This window comes from Typopeltis vanoorti, chromosome 3 (assembly GCF_054136105.1).
Source record: "Typopeltis vanoorti isolate ZY-2024b chromosome 3, IOZ_Tvanoo_1.0, whole genome shotgun sequence".
Lineage (NCBI taxonomy): Eukaryota > Metazoa > Arthropoda > Arachnida > Uropygi > Thelyphonidae > Typopeltis > Typopeltis vanoorti.
The window spans coordinates 164,836,824-164,863,415 of NC_143551.1; the positions used below are offsets into that span (position 1 = coordinate 164,836,824).

General features: G+C 34.5%; 1 protein-coding gene across 2 annotated transcripts in view; it reads right to left on the reverse strand.

The window, feature by feature from the left end:
• Mfe2 (peroxisomal Multifunctional enzyme type 2) overlaps positions 1 to 26,592 on the reverse strand; it is a 668,623-nt gene that overhangs the window by 202,322 nt on the left and 439,709 nt on the right. For both annotated transcript variants that reach the window (XM_090390952.1, XM_090390951.1), the window contains exons 21-22: positions 15,613 to 15,743; positions 8,653 to 8,763 (exon numbers count right to left, since the gene is read on the reverse strand). In XM_090390952.1, the coding sequence (XP_090247078.1) occupies positions 8,653 to 8,763; positions 15,613 to 15,743 (242 nt within the window). The remainder of the gene's footprint in view (positions 1 to 8,652; positions 8,764 to 15,612; positions 15,744 to 26,592) is intronic.

Below are 26,592 nucleotides of genomic sequence, written 5' to 3' on the forward strand. Positions count from 1 at the left end.
GAGATGTTAATATTAACTTTACTTTATACAGATGATGCACTTCTAAACAAATCCAATGCAAGTTTCCAAAATTCTTTAACTGAATAACAACATGTAACAAACAAATAACATGTAATGAACTTGACATGAAAACTGACAATAAAAAGAGGCAGGAACATGGAAAACTTATAAAAAAAGAAGTATGACTGAGACAAAGCCTAAGATTTTGAGGGATTGATGCAGTCAGAAATATAAGATCTGACAATACTGGACGAAACTCATCAATACTGGAATACTGATAAGTAACAAACTAACATGGAGGAAAATTGTTCATAAATTATATAGTGCTGTCATAGTATCCCTTGAGGGGGCATATCAAGAAACAAGATCAATATAGATAATTGTGGGATATGGTTATCCCACAATTATCAGTATTGATCTCGTATGCAACAACTAGAGTTGCATTGTATGATATTGAAACAATGATGACAATTATGCACTGTTGCTATTACACCAGCATTACATGATTCAGTTTACATTATTAATCTCCTATCAACAAATTTCTTCCAAATTAGTCTATTACTTGTCAGCACTCTAATACTGTCATATCTAACATTTAGTGCTTCTAAGACACTTCTGACTGAATCAATTCATCTAGATCTTGATCTTCCTTTAGATCTCTTTTCTTAGCATCAAACTCTTGTTTTGATACCTTTCCTCATCCATTCTATTTAAATGGCCATATCCCCTTAGATTAGTCCTGCTCACACATTCTTGAATGCTAACAATGCCAAGTTCCTTTCTAATATCTTCATTTTTAATATGATTCTGCCACTGATCCAATATGTTCACTCTTGTAATTTTTCTCAAAACTCTCGTATCTATTCTTTGATCAAGTGCTTTATTTCTAACCCAACTCTCAGATCCAGTTTGAACACTTGTATACTTCTAATTTTGTGTTTTCGATTGATTCCACTTATTCTATATAAATTTATTCAACTGGCTTCCAACCATGCCAGCACTGCTTATTCTGTTGTCTATTTCCAGATTTAACTCGCAATCTTCACTAAAAATAGTGCCTAAAGAGCTGAAACATTTTACTTGTCTGATACGTTTTCTAGGTTCTATAGAATGCAGACGTAATGTTCCTGCATATTTTCATAGTTCTGGTCTTTTTATTTCTGATTTTTATTCTAATTTTGCTGCAACTTTTATGCAATTTAGTTTCAAAACCCAGAAGACTTGCACTGGATGTGTTTAGGAATACATTATCTGCATAAAGTATGCAGATGTTCTCTTATACAATTTTGCTCAGCCTCTTTTTTGAGAATACTTGCAAAAATCTTACCTGAAACACTTGGTAGAGAAATTTCTCTTATTCTCACATACTGTTTTATTAATACATTTTTTTTTTTTAAATATAGATGAGAAACTATATTTAAAACTACACTGCATAATTCTCTGAATTATGCAGTGTAGCTGGTGCAAAACTTTTATACCTCCATATTGGAGCATTTCTGGTTGAATATTATCCACTTCAGATGCCTTTCCATATTTCAATTTTTGAAATATGGAAAAGCATCTGAATTAATGATGATGCTTTTTCTACCTCAAGTATGTACTCCTGTTTGCATTCATCTTGAAAATTTTCTACTACTGTTCTGTCACTGTTTGTTTTGTTTAACAAACTTTCAAAGTACTGCATTTTTCCGTGTATAAGAAGAACCCTACTTTTTTGAACCTTAAATTAAGAAATCACTATTTTAAACATCTACACTGTCTAATCATACACTAAGTGTGAGGAGGTCCAAACTGTCTCTCTGAAGCTTTACTTACATGTTCTTTTGTGTAATTGATGACTTTTAACTTGAATTTTGAAGAATATGACAATCGTTTTTTATTTTCAGATTTTTTTTTATGGGCTAGTGCTCAAAATATTGTTAATGCATTATATTAACTTACTCTGCAACTCGTTGGCAGAGTAAGTAATCAGAACTCTGAATGTGTTCAGAGTTCTGATTGGTTTATTCAGAATCAGCCATTAATGACGTAAATCGACAGAGTTAACAAAGGCTAGTGACTGGCGGAAGCCTGTTCGCAGAGACAAGGTACCAGCACTTTAGCCACAGCAGCTGCGGATCTCTCAACTCATTTCTCTCTGCATTTTTTTAGGGCATCTGCTGACTTACTTGCTAGGAACTTTCAGGTATGCTTACTTCTAGTCCAGGACTACTTCTTTAACCACTTGTGTCCACCATGGTGCTCTGATTTTTCTATCCTTGCAGACATTTCATCACATACCTCCCTAGCTGAACAAATCAATGTTTTCTTCAGAGTTTACCACCAAGACCTCCAAGGTTTGGTCATTGTTTTCAAACTGTTTCATTTTCCTTCAATAATGTTTGTATTTGAGTCTACAGTTTACCTGTAAAAGTTGCTCAACTTTCTTATACACTGTTCTTTTCAATGCGGTATTTATTTTATCCTACTTAGCACTAAGTGATTGTCACTTCCAACTTCAAATCCTCTGTACATTCTAGTATCCAGAACCAGCATGAAGTTATCCCTATCAACAATGACAGTCAATGAGATTTATCATTTCTTGCATTTTCTCTCCTTTATTTATCCCCCACCCCACCCCACTTCTCTCTCTTCTATTTCCCTAGTTTCCTTGAACTATATATCTTAGCATTTTTACTGGATATAATATACAATACATATTTCATTTACAGGTGAGTGTATAACATGGTTTCACAAGTTCACCTTGCTAGCATACTGCATTCTATGACTGGCCTTCACATCTTGTAATACAAACTAGTTTGTGTTTCAACTGAAAAGCCCTCATAAATGACAGTAATGAAAACCAATCTGTTGAATAAAAGCACTATTACTAGCCTAACAAATTATGTTTCTTAATTCAAACATTAACTATTTCTTTACTGTTCTACTGTCAGTTACCTGATATGAAAATGTCCTAGCTAAATAAGGCCAAATATGAACATTAAATATTAAAGTAATTGCAGATGACTCACTATATATAGCAAATAATATAACAAATTAGCTAGTTGTGGAAACTTCATAGCTCAGTTGGTTTTTGATGAAACCCTTTGGCTGAAAAGACCTAGATTTAAATTCTGTCTATGAAGTAAAGAACCTTTATCAGGACTTATCTAAAAGTGAGTTTGTTAGTTTCATATGTATTGGGGTAGGAGTCACCATCCAACACAAAAACGAGGTGTCGTTAACACACTAAAAACAGGGACTTGAAGATTTGTTCCAGCAAACAAGCATTTAAACATGAATTAAAAGTTATCAGCAATACCCTTTTGTAAAATAGCTATAGCCAAAATATTATCAACAAAATTCTTCACAAGACCCACTTAAAAACAAAAATAAACCAGATTACAATAAAACTTTAACCATTCCATACATTAAAGGGATATAAGATAAAACAAACAGAATACTACAGAAATACAACCTTAATGCCACCTTTAAACCTCCTGCAAAATTAAAAAACTTATTCAACTCATTCAAAGATATACTTCCTCCTTATGATTTTCTGTAATAACATTTTCTTTTCTCTAGCTTATTTTATTGTAAGAATATAGTATATATAATACATACATGCATACCATACAAAATGTGCGTTAATAGACTATTTATGTTTATAGGTAAGGCTTCTGGTGAACAGTAGGCTATTGGTAGTTAAGTTTTTGGGCAGTCAAAAGTTATATGCAGATGTTCGAACAATGTAGGGAGTTGGTGCCCCTAACGCCAGTGTTGTTCAAGGATCAACTGTCTTTTGTTTCTCAGATGATTGTAGTATTTTGTTTCCTCACACGTAACTTAAATTTTTTGTTATAAGTGTTTTATATTTGCCAATAAATTATATTCTTGTTTTCTTATTTTATCTAAGTGTGAAGTATCTTCATGACTAGCCTACCTGTGTATACAGACTAATAACATAACACACACTTTATTTTAATATAAAGGTAGACTTCAGCATTAATTCAACCTTGGTATTTTCCTAGGTCTGCCTCTCAATGATAAGACCTCAATAAAGATCAAGGATAGCAACTTTCCCATAATGCATGGCATTAGGCATATCCAAAAGGATGTGTGCTTTGCTTTGCTTTATGGGATATTAAGGCAATTGATATAAAGTCATCAGCCCCTATATACTAGTAGGCTAGCAGTGAAGATATTTCGTGTACAAACTTTTGATTATACTTCGATAAAGGATTAAGAAAGAATATAATTTCTTGGCAAGTATAATTTATTTTTTGACCAAGTGAGAAAACTTTCCACGAGTATTTGCATAATGCTGCACAAAAGTGTTACACAATAAATGGCCACTACCCATAAACATACTGAATAATGCATGTGTTAAGCAAATACTACTTAATGTCTCTTATATAAGACACAGAAAGGGTAATCCAAAATTTTAAACGGTTCAGATAGTCACTGTTTACTAAGGATTAATTAGATTACAGTTTCGTATGATTCTTTATAAGAATGTTCACATATTTTTCATATACCACTAAAATCTTGACTTTATGCACTGTAGAAATCTCATATGCGTTGCTTGTATCTTATGACCATAATGCGATTCTCGTAGACAGGCTTATACGTTGGTTATGCATTATTAAAACACTTAAGGAATAGAACAACGTAGTTAAGGATATAAATTAAATTAAACTTTAATAAATATTTTCCGATATTTCGGCAACGTCACATTGCCATTTTCTAAAGGAACTTACAAAAAAGTTACGTGCACGTAGGCACTACAACACAGAAACTGGGAATGAAGAGATGAAACTATTGTTCTCCTAACAGTCCTGATTGTGCCCTCTAGCGGGCTAAGTAGGTGTTCTTGGCCGTTGGGCTGAAGGTCTGCAGATGTGAGCCTCCCATATTTGGGGCAGTTGCATACAACCAAATTTGTTGAGGTTTGGAGAATTTCTTAGGGCTGAGGCTGATTCCATAAAGAGTCTTTCAAATTTGTATTTGCTACGGTGTATCACTGTAGCTTTCTTCCACCGTATTCTGTGGCGTGTATCCAGAGCATGGTCTGCAAGCCCAGAATGACTGTATTTGTGAAAACGGATGTAGTCCTTGTGTTCCGCAATTCTGATATTCGCTGTCCTGCCTGTTTGGCCAAAGTAAGACAGTTTACAACTGCAAGGGACCTGGTAAACACCAGGTAGGTCTAGGGGAAGTGGTTGGTCTTTAGTGGAGCGGATAAGGGATGCCAATTTTCTGTAAGGTTTGTAATAGGAGGTCAGGTCATGTTTTTTTAAGATTTTGGTAATCTTTTCCGAGGTGCCTCGGATGTAGGGAATGGTGATGGATTTAGAGTAATCCTTGTTGTGGGGGAGGGGGGGATCTGTGGTTTGTAGGTTCTAATATTTTTTGGTTTTTTTTTCGGGGGGGGTAGCCATTGGCTGAGAAAGTGTTGAGGATGTTCACACACTATACTGGCAACACACCATCACACATAAAAAACTCAGCCCATTTCAAAGCCAGCATAGAAAACCTTACACTCCAACATACTGACATAATGGTCAGCTTTGATGTGTCCTCTTTATTTACAAATGTCCCATTCAAGGAAACTTTAGAGCTAATCCAAGCTAAATTTTCTCCCGATATCTCAGCCTTATTTCAGTTCACAATGAACTCAGGCTATTTTGTTTGGCAGGGAAAATTCTACAAACAAATACAGGGGACAGCCATGGGTTCACCACTCTCCCCACCCTTGGCCAATTTCTTTATGGAGACCTCTGAAGAAAAAGCCTTAGCCTCGGCCGCACAAAAACCAACCATATGGCTTCACTACGTTGATGATGTGTTCGCTATTTGGCCACATGGCTCTGAAACACTTCTCTCCTCCTTAACACACTTAAACAACCAACACCACAGAATCAAATTCACTCTGGAAAAAGAGGAAAACAACAGCCTCCCTTTCCTAGACACACTAGTCACCCGCCAACCTAATGGATCCTTGGTTTTCTCAGTTTACAGAAAACCCACCCATACAGGCAGATACATTCACCAACAATCCCCCCCCCCTCACAACAATATGGAGTAGTGAAAACACTATACAACAGGGCTAAACTAATCTGTTCAAACGACTTGGCCCTAAACACAGAACTAAATCACATCCTCAACACTTTCTCAGCCAATGGCTACCCCCCCCCCCTCAAAAATATTAGAACCTACAAACCACAGATCCCCCCCCCCCCCACAACAAGGATTACTCTAAATCCATCACCATTCTCTACATCCGAGGCACCTCGGAAAAGATTACCAAAATCTTAAAAAAACATGACCTGACCTCCTGTTACAAACCTTACAGAAAATTGCCATCCCTTATCCGCTCCACTAAAGACCAACCACTTCCCCTAGACCTACCTGGTGTTTACCAGGTCCCTTGCAGTTGTAAACTGTCTTACTTTGGCCAAACAGGCAGGACAGCGAATATCAGAATTGCGGAACACAAGGACTACATCCGTTTTCACAAATACAGTCATTCTGGGCTTGCGGACCATGCTCTGGATACACGCCACGGAATACGGTGGAAGAAAGCTACAGTGATACACCGTAGCAAATACAAATTTGAAAGACTCTTTATGGAATCAGCCTCAGCCCTAAGAAATTCTCCGAACCTCAACAAATTTGGTTGTATGCAACTGCCCCAAATTTGGGAGGCTCACATCTGCAGACCTTCAGCCCAATGGCCAAGAACACCTACTTAGCCCACTAGAGGGCACAATCAGGACTGTTAGAACAATAGCTTCATCTCTTCATTCCCAGTTTCTGTGTTGTAGTGCCTACGTGCACGTAACTTTTTTGTAAGTTCCTTTAGAAAATGGCAATGTGACGTTGTCAAAATATCGGAAAATATTTATTAAAGTTTAATTTAATTTATATCCTTAACTACGTTGTTCTATTCCTTAAGTGTTTTAATAAGACCATAATGTGAGAGGAATTCATTTGCATTCTTATAAAAATGGTGCTTGGCAGAACAAAAAAAAAGTTCAGTTTTTTTTAGTTTGCAGATTGTTTTAACTGTTTTTTTTTTTTTTTAATAATGGATTTCAATCTAATATGTTCCTTTTATGTATAATAGTATGATCTTATAAAGTTTCTATAATATAGTGATACTCTTATAGAATGGTGGATTTCTAAAAACCAAGCAAAAGAATCTTTCTATTCGTGATGTATGATTTTTTCAGTAGGGTAAGGGTAAATGCTACTGATCACCCCACGATGACAATGATGCATCATTGTCACTGTGGTAAATATTTTTTACCATTCCTAATACTTGCTAGAAATGATGCAACATTTTGCAGCAAGTATTGATACAATTTTCTGTGTAGATAATCTCTGCAGTCCTTGCCAAAAGAGAGCTTTCTAAATTTTAAAGCATTATTGTTTGTCTAGAACATCAGTGTAGATTTAGCAATCATAACTACATGCACTACAATTAGTGTATGTAGTTATGATAGAATTAATTCATACCATGAGAAGTAACCCTGCATGATTTACACTTTCAGCTCCAAATTTCACTGCTAGTAAACACATTCAGGTAATAAATATTTTCCAGGATCCTCCAATGCAAAACACATCCATTAGACAAAGGCTGTACAGTGACACCACAAGACCAATTTCCTTTGCTTCCTAGTTCAAGCTCAGAACAAAACTTATGGGAGTGATGTGATTGCTTGCATCTTCAAACATTCTGTTGTGTTTGACAACAAGTTGAAGAACCAGTGTTTTTTTTTTTAGGAAAGCTGGCCCTTGTTATTTACAAATTTAGGCCTGTTCAGCACACTGCCAACTTTGGACTTGGACATACTGGTTCAGCAATATCTGACTAGCATTTTTTTTTTTTATTTATTACGGAACATCTACCTCTTTCCTTTGTTCATCATTCAGTGCAGAATGATGAGCTTCTGAGCAAGTTGCTGATCATCTTTAAATGCTACAAAATTTGTCCACCTGCATTCAGTGTCCTGCAACTGGAGTGGCATCACATTACTTTAAATAGTATAGTCATCAATTTAGTGATATGTACCACTAAGGGTGTTCAGGTTACTATGCTAGCATTACTATCAATCTCTTATCAAGAATTTTCTTCCAAATATTATTTGTGAGCACTCCAATATTGTTATAAATATTGTTGCTTTCCTCAATGTCAAACATGATCCCTACCTAATTGTACAGCATGACAAAAAGTCATTCTGTCACATCACACTTTGGATTTCCACTACAGTTTATAAATTCCTGCTGAGTTCTATATACAAACAATTTTGGTTGAAAATAATAAATATAATACATGGTAGTAAAAATGAATGACAGTTTAGCACATGCCAAAAAATATTCAGTGCCTCTAATATTTCATTGTAAGTCCATCAGAAAATATATATTAAGAAATGGTAAAAAGAGAACAGTGTCTTAGTTGTGATTGAGACAAGTAATGAGCATGCTACCCTAATACGTCATTTTAAAATATTTTTTTACCATTTCTAACATATCCTTCCTGATGATGATGTACTAGAAGCAGTGATAAATCCTTTTCATATTTACACCATACAGTTTTTACATGTCTAACACACATGCTCCCTTAAAATGGTTTAAGGAATATAAAATATGGATAAATAGATATACTACCTTCATTGTATCAATACTACCAGGCTTATAAGCAACAGTTTTGAAGAAAGTTTGCAACTTTTGAGCAAGCATAATATTTCCTTGGATTTTTAGTTTTCCGGACAGGAATGCCTGTAAGTTCAATTTTAACACAACATTTAAGAAAAATTATTACTCAGTTATAAAAAAATTATAAATATTTTTAAATTTTAGTAAGCATTAAAATAATTGTTATTTTTGAAAAAAAAATTTTTTTTCCTAAAAATGGCATAAAACAAAAAACAAATATTCAGCATTATTTACTGAAGAAACATTTCTTGAGAAACAGATTTTTTTCCCCTTGTTCCTTTATGTTAATCTCACCAATGAAAGGTTGGTATCCCATTATTTAGCATATTTAATAATGAGGATGAATGCTAAAAAATTAAGTAATCTAGGGATCTAGCTCTATAGATAAAACAGGTAATCTCTTCAAGCATGTAGTCCTATAATAAGTAGTCTCATAGCAGAAAATGAAAATCATATACCATCTAAAGACTTCATCATTAAACATTCACATCTCAACGGGATTCAAAGTCCAAAACTCACTTTTTACAATACATCAATCACATGATCTGGTCTTTGCAAGATAATTGTGTTTTTTAAATAACTGCATTAAAAGAATCTGTGTTATGTACAATTTTTATGCATTTTATTACACTAAGCTAATTCATGTTTCGAGTTGTAAAAATAAGCTTACGACACTATTATATTACATCTGTGCATCTATTTAAGGGTTACCTAAAGTAGGAAGAATAAGACACAGATCCACTGCAGCATCTAATTAGATTGTTTCACTTTTACTTTATGTTTATAATTACCAGTTTATTTTGTTAATGAAATTATACTGTGAGGAAAATACAATTATTTTTTAAAATAACTGATTACATATGTCATGTGTATGTATATGTTATGGTTAAAGTGAATAATTAGAATTAATCACTTTAACCGGTTAAAGTGAATAATTCCCAGAGGAGTCTGGCATGTTTATAGGTTTTATATATAGGTTTTCATTCTCAATAGAAATTATAACAGCTTAGGTTAGGTTAGTTTATAATGAAAAAAGTAAGGAAAGTACTTCTTTTGCACTCAATGAAATCAGAAATCATTATAACCTAATCTAACCTGGATGTCGCATGTCGAACCAGAGTGTAGTCATAGTTTGTCATGGGCAGATTAATGGGAATGAAAGATAACTATTGTTGTGGGCCGAGCTTAATGATTGCAGGAAGATAAATGGGAATTATAGATAAATCAGAGAGGAACTAATCAGTGTTTTTCTCCATTGATGAGGAAAGAGGTACAGCAACGACATTTATCTATTATCCCCATTAATCTACCCACGAAAAACTATGACTACACTCTGGTTCGACATGCAACATCCAGGTTAGTTTAGGTTAGTTTATAATGATTTCTGATTTCACTGAGTGAAAAAGAAGTACTTGCCTTACTTTTTTCATTATAAACTAACCTAACCAATAAAGGTTAGGTTAGGTTAGTTTATAATGATTTCATTGAGTGCAAAATATGTACTTTCCTTAATTTTTTCATTATAAACTAACCTAAGCTGTTATAATTTCTATTGAGAATGAAAACCTATATATAAAACCTATAAACATGTTTTTATTACATTTACCAGACTCCTCTAGGAATTATTCACTTTAACTGGTTAAAGTGATTAATTCTAATTATTAATAATAACCGGATTTATCACTTTAACTGTAACATATATACATACGTTTCATATTGAACTAAATGGATGCAATTAAAATTGATGTGATTAAAATTTATTTATGAAACGATAACAGCAATTTAATTTAAATACATATAATATGAAAAACATATCCATTTCTCATACAGTTCAAGTGTGCAAGATTTTTTTTTTTTTTTTTCAAGTAAAGCACCATAACTATAACACATAATGGAAGCACATTTTTCTCATTTCATGACTGAAACTAGAAGTGTACATTTGGTGGAGCAGGCATGGAGTGAAAAAATCCTTTGAGAGAAATGAGAGCTTCGGAACTTCAAAGCAAATATTGATGAAGTCTCATATAGAAAGAAAAACGTTTAAAAAGTTATCAATTATTATATTACAACAATGAAGACAGAACAACTGTCGGTGGTGGGTGAGACAGAACAAGTTGAGTTTTTAATTATTGCAAAAAAACAGTCTTTCATACAGAAAGAAAAAAGTTCTGAACCTTAAAGGGGATAAAAGGGGAAGAAAATGCAAATGAATAGATTATTATTATTATTTCATGACACCTCCAAAGAATCTGAAGACTCACTGAGGGAGGATAGAGGACACCTACGCTATGTTATGATTTTTACAGAAAACTGGCAACTAAAACTGCAACTGTTTCAGCAATTCTTTAAAAGAGAGTGCTGCAGCATTCAAATTAAGGATTTCAGATTCAGAAATTTTATTTCCAACTCTTTGGAAATAAAATTTCCAAAAAAAAAAAAAAAAAAAAAAAAAATATATATATATATTGAATGCATTTAGAGTAATGCTAAAAATTCACTTGCAATTTATCTCTGTTTACTCACCATGGCAAGTAAATGAGTGGATTTCTGGAGCCCTGTTTATTGAGATTAAAAGCATTAAAATTAAATAGTATGTATAAATGATCATTGGTAATTGAGCTACATTTGAAAACTTGATAACAAGATGTCTAACTGGTAATTTCATATGACAAACTGATTTTCAAAAATTTTAAATCTGGTAACACAGTGCAAACAGCTTTTAACCTGCCTCTTTCTGTTGTTAAATCTAATTAGTGTGAACTTGTTCATGCACTTCAGTATAAATTTGCAGATACTCTTCCACAGAAAAGTAAGTGTTGTACAATCTCTTCCCTCAAAGTAAATAAATAAATAAATAAATAAATAAATAAATAAATATATATATATATATATATAAAGCAATTAATTTGGTCATTTGGTACATTTCTTCATTCTATTTTTGTGTCAAGTTAGCTAGCATCACAGGTAAATGAATTTTTCAGGATACCAATATAAATATAGATTTCAAATTATTCATAATAAATTATACATAGTGTTTAAAAAATTAACAGCTACATGCATTATCTGTATCAGATAGAAGTCAGAGTAGTAACACTGATAATAAATGCTGTTCTTGAATAAAGTGGCATCAAACTAGGATATCCCCTCCCTTCCATGGTTACACGAGTGTTAAAGCATATGCATATAGGTGAATCATCAGCCAAAGAGTAAGAAATAATGTAAGATGCGTGTGTACCCCTGCAAGACCAACTTCCTCTCTTCAGATGCTACATTGATTGGATTTCCAATATTCAATTTCAGGGCATGATCTCATAATTTATTTGCAGTTTCTCCCTACTACGATGGCTGTGTTGATTTTATAATTGGCTGTCTGAATTCAGCATAGCAGACAGAGTAACTGGAAAAGAGCCGAGCTGACCACTGACAGTGGATCTGTGGTCGTGTTTCCCTCGACTGAGCGGCTTAGGATCCAACTAATTCAAATATTATACAAAGCCTCGTTATATGAAATATATATCTAAATTGGAAGGGTATCTGCGTACACACACACAGAAAGATATATATATATATAGCCAGATACCCTTCCTTAGAAAAAGAAGTGTTGTACAATCTCTTTCCTTAAAAAAAAAAAAAAAGGTAATTTTTGATGGATTCCTCACACTACATAAATTATACATTTTTGGTAGTCTTCGCTTTTATGTTTTATAATGCAAGCTATAAGTAATAAAATTCAGTAATACAATTACTGTCTGCCAATGAGATCAGACTGCTGAATAAAGTTCAATCACAAAAACAGCAGCTGTAGAACCAACAGACAACTGATCTCTAAAACCTGCAGTCCGGCAAGAAATCAGTATTCTGCTCCCTCTTTCTCTCCATGGTGCTTGTCTCAGAATGAATACTTGTGCATATTGAGGAAAATAAATGTAACTTCAAGTGGCATAATCAAAGTGTGAGGGGATAGCATCTCTATGCCACTTGCAATGATACATGATGGAAGCAAACTACATTATGCTTAGTATAAACTAGACAAGGAGGAAGGCTATGGTGTTGTGCACAGTCATGTGTATTCAATGTTATCTATTATAATATTGAGATTGACATCTTTTACACAAATACCAAAAGGGAGAATGCAATCTTATGATGTACCATACTAAATTTCCTGCTGCAAACAAAACATGCTGGTCCATGTGAGCAAGTAAGGATTTTAGCTTTAAAGCTGGTGATAACTGCAGATAAAGTGACAGAGCATGCTCATTCACTCCCAGGAACCAATCCAAGAATAGTTATTTTGGATAGTCTGCTATAGAAAATTTCCTTTTAAAATAGCAGTATGTCTAAGGGACTTAGACATACTTGAAAGTTAGAGGATGTCCAGTGATCACTTGCAGTTCTTTCTTAATTAACAAGTGCGTGCAAGGGAAATAAGCTTCTTGTCAAAAATTAGTCAAAATATTGCTTCTGTTGAAACAGTAAAGAGCAATCAGTCTGTCTTAATTCTTGATAAAACTCATGCTTTCATCAAAACAGTATTTCAGGTAAAGACCTGAATTAGTGAGTATCTGTAAAGCAAGTTTATCAATAACTAGTAGTTATCTTTCAATAGTTATGGTACAGAAATGCTAGAATATGGTAAAGTCATCAACATACTGTGTACCAATACTGTGTGATCTGGACCTACCTGGGGTATACCAGGTAGTCTAGGGGAAGTGTAAATTGTCCTACTTTGGCCAAACAGGCATGAACGAATATCAGGATTTCAGCAAGCCTCAAGTATAGCCACTCTGGGCTTGCAGACCATGCTCTAGATACCTGCCACAGAATATGTTGAAAGAAAGCCAAAGTAATACACCGCAGCAAGTTCAAGTATAAAAGATTATTCACAGAATCAGCCTCAGCTCTAAAAAACATTCCAAACCTCAACAAATTTGGGTGCATGAGACTGCCCCAAATTTGGGAGACTTACATCATGAGAACATCAGCCCAACGGCCAAGACAACCCAATATAGCCTGCTAAGGGGCACCATTAGGACTTTAGGAACAAAAGTAATTTCTAATCTTCTGCCTCATTTGCTTTTTGTAGTTCCTGCGTGCACGTGTCATATGTGTATGTTCCCATGAAGATGGCATGAAATATAGGAAGTATTCATTAAAGTTTCTTTTAATTAAGTATAGTCTCTGGGAAGAATCCCATGTTACTCCTCTTAAACACTTATTATAATTACGGCTATTATAGCCTGTTTTTGTTTAGGAGTGTCCCTTATTTAAATACATTGGCTATCAATACTTAAGAGGGGGATATATATTTTTAGGGTATTATTGGTGAGTATAGAAGGCAATTAAGGTAGAATAAAAGAGGTGGAAAAATTTGGTACATACCTTTTTTTTAAATTCTACGATGTCTTCCACTTCCATGATCTTGCTGAAGGTTGTTTACAAGTTGGGGGAAGGGGGGTTTAGATGCGGAAAAATAAGTTTGGATAACCCGGGTTAATATTAATAATATATATATATATAAACGTATACCTATATTATTTTGAATTAGGGCGCATTTTTTTTGTGTGTGTGTGTGTGGGGGGGTAAACTATTGTGGCAACTGGGGCAGGGTTAACGGGGTGTGGAACCGTTTTGGTCGTGTGACCATCCTTGGAACTTTGTCGGAAATGAGTGAAGGGCTAAGTCAGGGCAAAGTTGCAACCCAAATAAGGGCATTAGTTGTCATTACATTGGCTGGAGGCATGGCTTAAATTGTAGGCTCTGGATCGTCCAACATTCGGAAATTAGGTAGGGGCGGTGGATGTTAATGGAATTTTCATCGCATTTTATGGCAATAGTTTCGGATATTCTTAGCATTGTTTCGTTGTCTTGTTTTTAATTAATTTATAAATTTTAATTAATATTCCAGTATACTGCAAATTCCTTAATAGTCATGACTTTTCTATGCAATCTATCCCCAGTTCCCATTCTGATTTGATTTTAGATACATCTCTTGCAAACAGAGACAGCTTTATGTCTTTGCACCAGAACCTTGATATAAATATGCTGGCAGCTCTGCTGTAAGAATTTAATATTAATACGTGTATAAATTCTATTTCCTTCCTTCCAGTCTGTATTTACGTTGAAGTCTCCCATAATAATCACTCGATCCATGCTCATTGCACATAAATATGTGATCTTATAACCTTAGTTGCCTTTGTAGTAAAATCAAATAATGACAACACAACCATAATACTGACTCTAGAAGCTTTCATGACTGTGTATAATATTTGGTATACCTGGGAAGTTTTCTTTCCCTTCTATGTAGGCAAAGGGGTACAAGGTCTTTAATAATGATATCCTGTGTGTACACACACAGGATATCATGGCTACCTTTGGGGATCATATTAGAATTCCATAAGAACTATATGCTTTCAGGCACTAAGTAAAACAAGTGGGTTGTACACAAAGACCAGATGATGTAAAAGTGATATTTGTTAGAGTACCTTTAAATAAGAGGGCTTTCCATTAGATTTACAGAGGTAATCAGCTGAGGTTACATTAATGAAACATAGAATATCACCCCCCTCACCACACTAAAATACATTTTGTAGCAATCTAAAACAAAAGAACTATTTTCAGTTGCAGATGCTCCATTACACATGCACTGTACAACATTTCTTTATTAACTAACATATTCTAGCAGTCCAAACATCATTTTTACTTCATGACAAGAACATTCTTATATTTTAGAAATCCTTACAATTCACTAACTTTTCAGAAGATGTGCTAGAAATAGTGATTTCTAAAGATTAGCAAAACAGCACCTTTTGTATTATTTTGTAATCAAGTACAACAATAAAAGGTGGACCTTTTTTTAAAGGGAAAATGCAATGTTATGAATTTTAGATAGACAATTAGTGGACTGTTACTTACCTTTTGTGGGTCTAGTTTTCCAAAAGCTATATCTTGAAAATGATCATCTTCTATGGTTAATAGGCAGCGTGGTTTTTGATCTTTAGATAAACCTTTATACAGACAGCCATTAGCTGTTTTTAAATCTAGAGCTATTGAGGAAATAGGAAAAAAAAAAATTTAGAGCACAGTGCTTTATGACTACAATATCAAAGTCTACTGAATATTTTGAATACTTAGAACTTGAAAATAAATATACTGAACCACTGAATCTTAAAAAAAAAAAATTTGTTATACAGAAAGGTTTGCAAATAGCACTGAATGTTATGAAACTTTGATTAACATTATACACAGTCATGAAAGCTTCTAGAATCAATATTATGGTTGTGTTGTCATTATTTAAGATTACGACGCAACTAAGGTTATAAGATCACCTATTTACGTACAATGAGTACATGTTGAGTGATTATTATGGGGAACTTCAACTATGGAAATATAGACTGGAAGGAAGAAAGATCACATGGCAGTAAGAAAATATAATTTATACACCTACTAAGAGATAATTACTTAAGGCAGCGTGTGATGGAGGAGACTAGGGGTGGGAGAGTATTTGACCTAGTCATAGGATCAGAAGAGATATCCATTTGGTTGGTCGATTGGTAGAGCCTCTGCTACTAATGGCTCACGAAAAGTTAAGTAAGTTTGAGCGCAGTTAGTAGTTGGAAGGGAATCAATCGTTCAATGCTGTTGGCAGACTCTCCCTCGATGAGTCTTTGGATTCCCTGGAGGTGTCAAATAATAATAATAACCAAGGTGACAACATTACCTCCAACTGGTGAAAGTGACCATGCAGTCTTGACTCGGGAGATTGTAAAACATGAATAATATTCTATTAAGAAGGGGAATTTGTGGAACTACAAGGCAGGTGATTATGACAAGCTTAGAAAGAAGCTTAAATATGTGTGCCATAGCATAAAACGCTGCAGAGTAAGGATGTTAGTAGTGGAAGCAGTATTAAATCATCTAGAGGAAGCAGTATTAAATTGTATACATAGGGTAAGGAGAGTTAATCAGGTAGAAGTCAGATGGATGAGTAATATCATTAAGCACAAGCTGCAGAAGAAGAAAATGCTGTGGAGGGTATATAAACAGAAAGACCAGCAAACTCATGAACAGTACAAGGCTCAAGCAAGCAAGATTATGACAAGAATCTAGCCAAACAGGCCATAGGAAATCCCAGAGAGTTATTTTGTTATGTGGAATGACTATGGAAGATTAACCTTAATGAGTGATGGTCACGAGGAGACAAAAGCAGATAAAATAGTTGAGTTACTAGGTGACCACTTTGCAAGGGTACATCATCCTAGTGAGGTTATTGCTTTAATGTGACAGACACTAATGTGGGAACAGAGGTGGATGAATTGCAGAATCTTAATGTAAATACAGCTGTGGGATTAAATGGAATATCAACTGCGGTTTTGCGAGAATGTGCAAGGGGTCTTTAAGTCTCAGCTCTGGTAGAGTTCCAAGGGAGTGGAAAAGAGGGCAAAATAATTTCTATGCATGAGGGAGGTTCTAAGACTGCAGTAGTAAATTATAGGCCAATCAGTATCTCATGCATGGTGCTAAAAGCACTAGAAAAAAGAATTTTGCTGGATTTTGCAAAGGCATTTGACAGAATACCACATGGAACTGTTATGCAAATTAGAACAAATGGGGATGGATATGACACTGGTTAAGTGGATAAGAGGGTGGCTGCTGGACAGATATGAAAAAGTTATATGGAGGGGCAGAATTGAGGCAAAAACAGGTGACTAGTGGTGTGCCGTAAGGTTCAGTGATGGGACCATTGCTGTTTAATTTGTACATAAATGATATAGGAAATAACCCAAAAGGAAATGTTCAGTTGTTTGCTGATGATGCAAAGTTAGGTAGAATAATAGTTAATAATAGAATACTAGTAATGTCGAGAAGTTATGCATTTTGGGATAAATAGATTACAAGCCGTGTATCACATTAATGGCACTGTACTCCAGGAAATAGATGAAGCTAGGGATTTAGGGGTGGTGGCAGATAGAGAGTTAAAGTTTAAAGAACATGTTGCTAAGGTAGCCCATAAGATTACTTTGCTATTGAAGAACACATTAACAAATAAAGATAAAAAAGTTGTTATTCCTCTTTATAAGGCCTTGATAAGCCGACATCTGGATTACTGTGCTCAAGTCTGGTCCCCTGGGTTTGTTGAGGAAGCAGTGGAGATGATTCAGAGGCAAGTGACCATGATGGTAAGTGGCCTATGGAATGTTCCCAATGAGGATAGATTGAAGGTGTGTGGATTGCAGAAATTGGTTGATAGGAGAAAGAGGGATATGATAGAAACATTTAAGTTGCTTAAAGTGTTTTATAGGATAGATGCAGGGGAAATGTTTCAGCACTTGGCTAGAGGGATGAGAACAAGGGGTCATCCCTGAAAGTTGAATAAAGGTGTGGTTAGCAGGGGAGTGAGGACTAGAATTTTTGCTTGGAGAGTTGTGAATGGGTGGTATGGGTTGCCAGAGTCAGTTATGAGTGCTTTGTCTGTTAATGGGTTTAAAGAGAGGTATGATGATATAAAACACTTTAAGCAACATTTAAGTTGCTTAAAGTGTTTTATAGGATAGATGCAGGGGAAATGTTTCAGCACTTGGCTAGAGGGACGAGAACAAGGGGTCATCCCTGAAAGTTGAATAAAGGTGTGGTTAGCAGGGGAGTGAGGACTAGAATTTTTGCTTGGAGAGTTGTGGATGGGTGGTATGGGTTGCCAGAGTCAGTTATGAGTGCTTTGTCTGTTAATGGGTTTAAAGAGAGGTATGATAGATTGGGACTCCACGAAGATGCCTGTATAATAATAATATACAAGAAACACAATGAAATTTAATACAGAACTATAACTACACCAAACACCATGATCGTGGCTATCACACAACAATACTGAAATAACAAATTATCGCTATTGCCACACACAATTTTAAAATTATCTTCTTGCAGTTTTCTCGATGAACACAGCTCTCTAGCTAACAGGAGGAAGAGGAAATTGTTGATCTTAAATCACTAGACAAAGGGGATGATATATCTTTGGTCGTTAAAAAATTTATGTTAATTTTTTTGATTATCTTCAATGATTTGCTGAGAACTGGAATAGGATTCTCAGAAATCATTGGATTTGAAGTTTGAAGAGTTATCTACCATTTTTAGGGTGGTTTATTATATCACATGGAGAATTAAAGACCTGTACATTTTCAGCATTATAGACCAAGTAATGGGTAAATTAATTAGAAATCATATCCACAATGTTAGTGAAAGAATCATTTGCACAGCATGATAACATCAGTTTCTTTAAAGGGACAAGATTTTGGATAGCTGTTTTTCCAACAGTGACCTATGGATGTGAGACTTGGAACCTAAAGAAGTCTAATTAGGAAAAGCATAACTGCTTTAGAGATGTGGAGTTACAGAAGGCTGTCGTGGATATCATATACTGAAAGGTGGACAAATGGATGGGTGCTAGAAAGGATCAGTAGAACTTTAAGGCTCCTTAAGGATATTGACAGAAGAGGGTTAAAATACTTTGGACACATTGAAAGATGGAAGGAGGACGTCTCAGAACAGTAATAGAAGGTAAAGTTCCTGGAAAAAGAGGAAGGGGTAGACCAACAATGAGATGGGTGGATGGTCTGTCTGGAGTGACTTATCTTCAGAGAGTTGAAGCCTCCAAAAAAGCATACAACAGGACAAGGACTGTCGTGGCATATCAAGCATCTAAGTGTCCACATGGAATCTGTGGATGTCCGATGAAAAGATAGATGAATATTTTAATAATTTAATTAACGTAAATCTTGATGTGTTGTTTACATATATATCAAACAAAACTACCAAGAATTATCTGTTTCAGCACATAATTGCATATTTTATTTAGAAATATTCTTTTTTTTTTTTTTTTTTTAAAAAAAAAGTAAAATTGCTCATTGTATATCATACAGTATTTGCTTAGCGATTATGCTAACCAATCAGAATTTTCCCTCAAATATATATATACATATACACGCACTCCTTATAAACAGCTTGCCAGCTTCACTGACACTGAACTTTATTTAATGTGTGAATATAAATGCTTCATACTTAGCTTTAATTGCCAGAATAAGAGTTCTATTTGTGAGTAATCATTAATTGTAAATCATAATTCATTAATTATTCTGAAGTTTGTTTGTGATGTCACGACATTGGCAGTTGTTGCTAGCAGCCCCACCCCTATGCTGAAATACATACTTCTTTTATGTATTTATTATTATTATTACGTGACACCTCCAGGGAGTCCAAAGACTCATCGAGGGAGGGCACCTACTCTACAGCTCTCCGTCTCCACCACTCAATCCAACTACACCAATGTCATCTACCGCCCACTACTAATACCAGTATTTTCACAGTTGAAAATATAATTTATGAAAATTAACAGTGTAAAATAAAACATCAAGATGAAATTTTGTTCAATATTTTTCACTGAGAAAGATATATCTGTTCAATGTTACTATTAATTATTTTTAACACGGTTACAATTTTTAAACTGTAATTCACACTTGGATTCACTCAGTCAAATTGATTAGTAATCTCAGCTGAATTCTTTTTTTGTTAATAATGGGTGAAAGGGGAAGAGGAGGAAACAATTTACTGGCATACTATTTAACTCTGTTTCAGAGCTGCATCTCAGAGTAAATGCTACGGAAAGCAAGAAACATATTTCCTTTCAATGTATTCTCTAATTTTGAATACATATATTAGACAAAAACTGCATACTATATATCAGTGGTTCTTAACCTTTTTGAAGTCACTGAACACTTTTGAAAAAATTAGGGAACACTAAAAACATTAGGGTCAAAAAACTAACAAAAATATGCATGAACTTGCCTTTTATAAAAATGGAAACTTATTTTAATGTGATACTTGAGCTTTTTGGCGTTTGCAGATTTCAGCAATATCAGGTCAAATATGTGACATAGCTACCCTTATCTCTTTGTCTATTTTAGTAAGTCTTTCGTGCTTTTTAGTTTTTATATTGGCTCACACAAATATGATGTTGAAAACTGGAACAAAATTTTCACTGCCCTTGTGGAAAGAGTTGGGTATTCGGCTTGGTCAAAAATCCAAAAATTCCTCAACAGTTATTTGAGAAAATTTCATTTTTAGAGTACCATCCGTTGACAAGGTAACAAATTGTTCTTCTTCTTGTAACGAAAATTCACGCATATTTTTATTGTTAGTTTTTTGACCCTGTTTTTGGGTTATCATAACAGAATTATTTCCGTTATAACAGAACATTTAACAATATCATAACAGAACATTTAACAATATTGTTAAATGTTCTGTTATAATGGAAATAATTCCGTCGACATGTGGTGAAGGAAACATATCTATTTTCTGATATGCGGTTTTTTCAAAGAGATACTTTTTTTCTGAAAAGCTGACAATTTTATCAGTGGATGACAAAATATTTTCATTTTCCCCTTGGATACTTGTATTAACACTATTTAAGTAATTAAACATATCGGCTAAATATGCCATATTAGCACACCAAATATCATTTTGAAAAAATTTAGAAAAGCATCTGTACCTTCATTTCGAAAAACAGGCCACTAATTCATTCTTGGGGTGCTTAAGGGTCAAAGCTGTATAACTGAGAGGAGACCTCCACATAACCTTTAAAGGAATGCGAAGAGCCGACCAGCGCTTCTGACCTAATGTCCAATTCTCACCTTCTCGTGTGCACCCTGTTGGGTATCTACCTGGATACTGAACGAACGAGGATGAGCTGGCAATTTGGAATTTAGCCGACCAAATTGTATTCTTATTGCTTAAACCGATATAGAAAATGATGGTACAACATGACAAAATTTTGTGCTGGTTGGGGCGTTGCCCAGTTAAACAAGGCCTCCGTTGTTTTCACCAGGGAACCAGGGTGAACAGCAAAAATTCAGCTATTGGAACAAATCTGAAAACACACCCTAACTCAACATCCCCAGAGTTAAAGATCGGTACTATCAATTTTGGTAATATCGGTAAGAAGCCTGAATGGCAAAGAAATGGAGATACCTGAAGAATTAGATAAGTACCAGATCGATATAATAGGGGTGACTGAAACAAAAAAGACAAAAACTGGTGAAATCTTTCTGAACAATAAATACAAAATGTTATATTCAGGAAATGACAATCAAGGAAAAAAAGGAGTAGCCATAGTATTCAACACAAAATACGAGACTATTCTTCTTATATGGCAGGCAGTCTCAAGTAGAGTAATGTGGTCAAATATGAGAATGGGGAACTGGACAATGAGACTTATTTGTGCCTATGGTCCCACAGAAGGTTCTACTAAGGTAGAAGTGGAGAAATTTTTTGATGCTTTAGAAAAAGCAACTGACACAATGAAAAAGGAAAAGGTGGTCCTTGGTGGGGATCTAAATAGCAGAGTAGGAAATGATTGTCAGACATACAAAAATATTTTGGGAAAATTTGGAGAAAAGAGCAAAGCTAATAATAATGGCAAATACCTGTTGGATTTTTGCTCAGGACATGGATTGGTTATTACTAACACCATGTTCCAATATAAAAATGTGCATAAATTCACATGGAGAGAAGAGGCAAGGAATAAGAAAAGTCTCATTGACTATGTTATTGTTGATAGTGATGATTACTCCCTGGTGCAGGACAGCAGAGTATACAGAGGATTTAAAATTGGAAGCGATCACTATTTAGTCTTGAGCAGGATGAAATTGAATTTCATATTGAAAAGAATAACATGTAAGAAAGTTTTACAGCGAATAAAAGTTGAGCAGCTCTCAGGTGTGAACTGTAGACTAAAATATACAAAGATTATTGAAGAAAAAATGAAAGAGTTTGAGAACAGCAACCAAACATTGGAGATTCAGTGGCAAGCCTTGAAGAACACCCTGATTGATTCAGTCAGAGAGGCATTTGTTTTTCTATCCTTGCAGACATGTAGGTTGTCTGCAAGGATAGAAAAATCAGAACTCCCTGGTGGACACAGGAAGTTAAAGAGGCAGTGAAGGAAAAGAAGAAAGCATATCAAAAGTTCCTGGCAAATAAGTCAGCTTTTGCTCTTAGAGAATACAGAGACAAATGTAAGAAAGCTAAACAGTGTGTAAAACTAGCTAAACAAAAGTCATGGGAGGACTTTTGGCAAGAACATAGAAAATAAATATCAAGAAGGTGGTAAGATATCTGGAGGTTGTTGAAGCTTAGAAATGGAGGAAAGAGTGCTGTAAAAGGAGGTAGAGATGATAAAGGTGACATGTAAACAGGATTAAAAGATATCCTTGAAGTATGAAGTAATTACTTTGAAAAACTGCTAAAAGAAACAAGCAGTGATGAAAGCACAGTGGTAAAAAACACTGACCATGCATGCAGTCAGGAATACATATCCATACTTTAAGTAGAAAAAGCCATCAAAGGCTTGAAATGTGGAAAGGCAGCAGGAGTAGATGATATTCAACCAGAAATGCTGAAGTATGGTGGTATAAAAGCCTGGACAGAGGGACGAATTTCTGATGATTGGAGTAGTGCTCTAATAGAACCCATATATAAAAAGGGAAATAAAACTGAATGTGAGAATTATAGAGGTAATTCCCTACTGAGTGTTCCTGGCAAGATCTATGCAAGTATACTTGAGAAACAGTTGAGAAGAATTGTGGAAGAAAAGCTTGGTGAAGAACAAGCTGCATTCAGACCAAATAGAGGCTGTCAGGATCAGATCTTCACTTTACGTAAATAGTTGAGAAAGCATGGGAATATAACAAAGATCTGTATTGTCGACCTTGAAAAGGTATATGACAAGGTGCCAAGAGAGAAGCTATTTAACACACTACAGTTATATGGTGTCAATGGGGCATTATATCAAGCAGTACTTAGTCTTTATTTGAGTTGTAAGTCAGCAGTTAGAATTGAAGGAAGTACATCAAGATGGTTTAATGTTAAATCTGGTGTGAGACAAGGATGTACATTATACCCTCTGTTATTCATTATCTATATGGATCACATTATGAAGGAAAGTGGTATTAAACATGATATCAGAATTGGAGATGTTAATATCAGCTCTTTGCTTTATGCGGACAATGTTATATTTCTAAATAAATCCGCTACAAGTTTGCAAGATTCCCTGACTAAATTGAATAACTGTTGTAATAGATATGGTATGAAGGGCAGCACTAAAAAGACAATGAAAATAGGCAGAAACATTGAAAATATCAACTGCATTGTGAATGGAGAACTTATAGAACAAGTAAAACATTTCAGCTAGTTAAGCACGATTTTTAGTGAAGATGGTAAATTAAATATGGAAATAGACAACAGAATCAACAAAGCTGGTATGGTGGAATTCAATTGAATAAATTCATATGGAATAAGAGAAAAATTAGTCAGAACACTAAATTAGCTGTATACAAGATAGTGTTCAAACCAGTTTTAACTTATGGATCTGAGAGCTGGGTCAGAAGTAAAACACTTGACCAAAGACTAGAGACTGCAGATATGATAGTCCTACGAAAGATTAGAGGCGTGAACAGATGGCATCAATGGCAATTTCATATTAAAAACGAGGATATTAGGAAAGAACCTGATATTGTCAGCATCCGTGAATTCATTTATATAGAGAGCTAATCTCGGGTTGCATGATCACTTAAACAGAATGGGTGAGGAAAGATTAGCATAACAAGTGTTCTCTGGTAGGAAAACAACCCAGAGGAAGACCAAGGTATAGGTGGATCGATACGGTACAAAGTGCCTTAGACAATAGAAATATAAGATCTGATAATGTTGGAGTCTTGACAAGTAACAGACTGATTTGGAGGAAAATTGTAGATAGGAAGTTAGTAATGATGTAAATTTTTCATGTAGTACTATCATATCCTGTACACCCCTTGAGGGTACATGTCAGGAATTTGATGATGATGATGATAATTCATTCTTAAGTTTTGAAATTCAGAATAGAACTTTACCCCTGGATAACCATCTTATTTCAGCATGCAAAAGCAGAGATTTGCACTTGGCTTCCATAAAAAAATTTTTTTTTTAAAAAAAAGGCGTGCTTTTAAAGGTCTTGACTTGAGGTAATTTACCATATTTACAACTTGGCCCAATACAGGTTTTAATGTTGGCCGTAATATTTTTTAAACTAGGGATTCTCTGTACAAAAAAAAAAGTGCGTAGTTATAATATTTGGGTTTATTTTCTTTGCAAGGGTAACAAATCCTTTTATAGAGCCTACCATTGATGGAGCATCATCCCTACAAATTCCTACACACAGCTCCCATGAAATTTAAACATTTTCTAAATATGACGTAATGGAGTGAAAAATATGTTGTCCTGTTGTAAGTTCGGTAAGTTCTCTGCAGCATAGAAATTGATTCACTATTTTGCTTTCATTAATGAAACGAATGAATCCTAGTTAATTAGCTTTATCGCTAATGTCAGTGGACTAGTCAATCTGTAAAGCAAAATGTTGTTCGGAAAGTTTATTGGTAATTGTTCTCTCAATATCATTTGAAATATCTTTAATTTTATTTTTTATTGTATCGTCTGAATGAGGAATTTTCATAATTTCCTTTTTTGCTTTGTTACCAAACATAATGTTTACTATTTCACAACTTGCTGGTAAAATAAGAGACTCTGCTATAGTAGGTGGTTTTAATTTTACAGCAATTAATTCAGCTACCTTATATGATGCAAGTTTTGCATAATTAAAATTTTAACAGTCTTTTCAAAATATTTTACTTCTTTAAAATTATTTCTTGCATGTCCAACAATCTCTTGAAATAATCTTTAGTTTTTGAAGCAATATTGGCGTGCTTCATAGTGAAGTATCATGTGACATCTTTCATCTGCAGAACACTTGTAACCAGTTCGCGGTGTTCCGGGGAACACCGGTTAAGAACCACTGCTATATATTTTCATATTTCTAACTGTTTTATGTTGTAGTTTGTTATTACAAAACACACACACACACACACACACACACACACACACACACACACACACACACACACACACACACAGTAACATAACTCATTAAAAAGGGAAAGAAAATAAATAAAAAAAAAAAGATGGGAGGGTATCAATTACATGCATAATTGTAAAAGCTGATACAATATATATATATATATATAAAATCACAAATTTTATCTGACAGGGGAAAAAGTAATCAACATGATCATTTATTTTGTTAAATTTGCTTAAATATACTATGATTTGCTGAAGGTGTGTTTTTTTTTTGTTTACTAAGAATTTTATTCCATATAACCATGAAACAATTATTTGTTTGGTCCTTGGATATATGCAAATTAATTGCATATATCCAAGTTTTAAAAAACTTTGCAGTTCTTTGCAATGAAGTTTTAGAATGAATGTTTAGTATTTGCAATTTGCAGTTTTCTCTACATAAAACAAATCTTTAGACATATAGACAATTTAGAATTTTGCCATTTTCTGGTCTTTTTAGTTTTTGTTTCATCCTTTGAAGCTAGATGAGTGATAATGCATGTGTTTATGCCAGTTGCCTCTCCATGATGATAGGCTGCACTCAATATTTTGTAAAGATGTTTAGACTTATTCACAATGGTGGTGTCCATACTTAAAGAATGAGACCATTTGTGGCAATTATTATACAACTTAGACTGGCAGAGGTTGCAAACCACTCAGTTCACAAGTGAGTGAATTGCTACTGTCATTGTGGAGAAAGGCCATGAATAACAGCATTGGTTCTTGCAGTGCATGTGTTAAATCAAGACACATGAATGTGCCTTACACAGCTGTCTGGAAAATTCTATAGAAGATTCTGCATTTCTACTAATTCAAGATAACCTTGACACAAGGGTCACACCTGCAGGACTTTGAAAGTTGATTGGCATTCACATTAACATTTCTTGCTTGAGTGGAGATGTAACATTATGTTTGGTAATT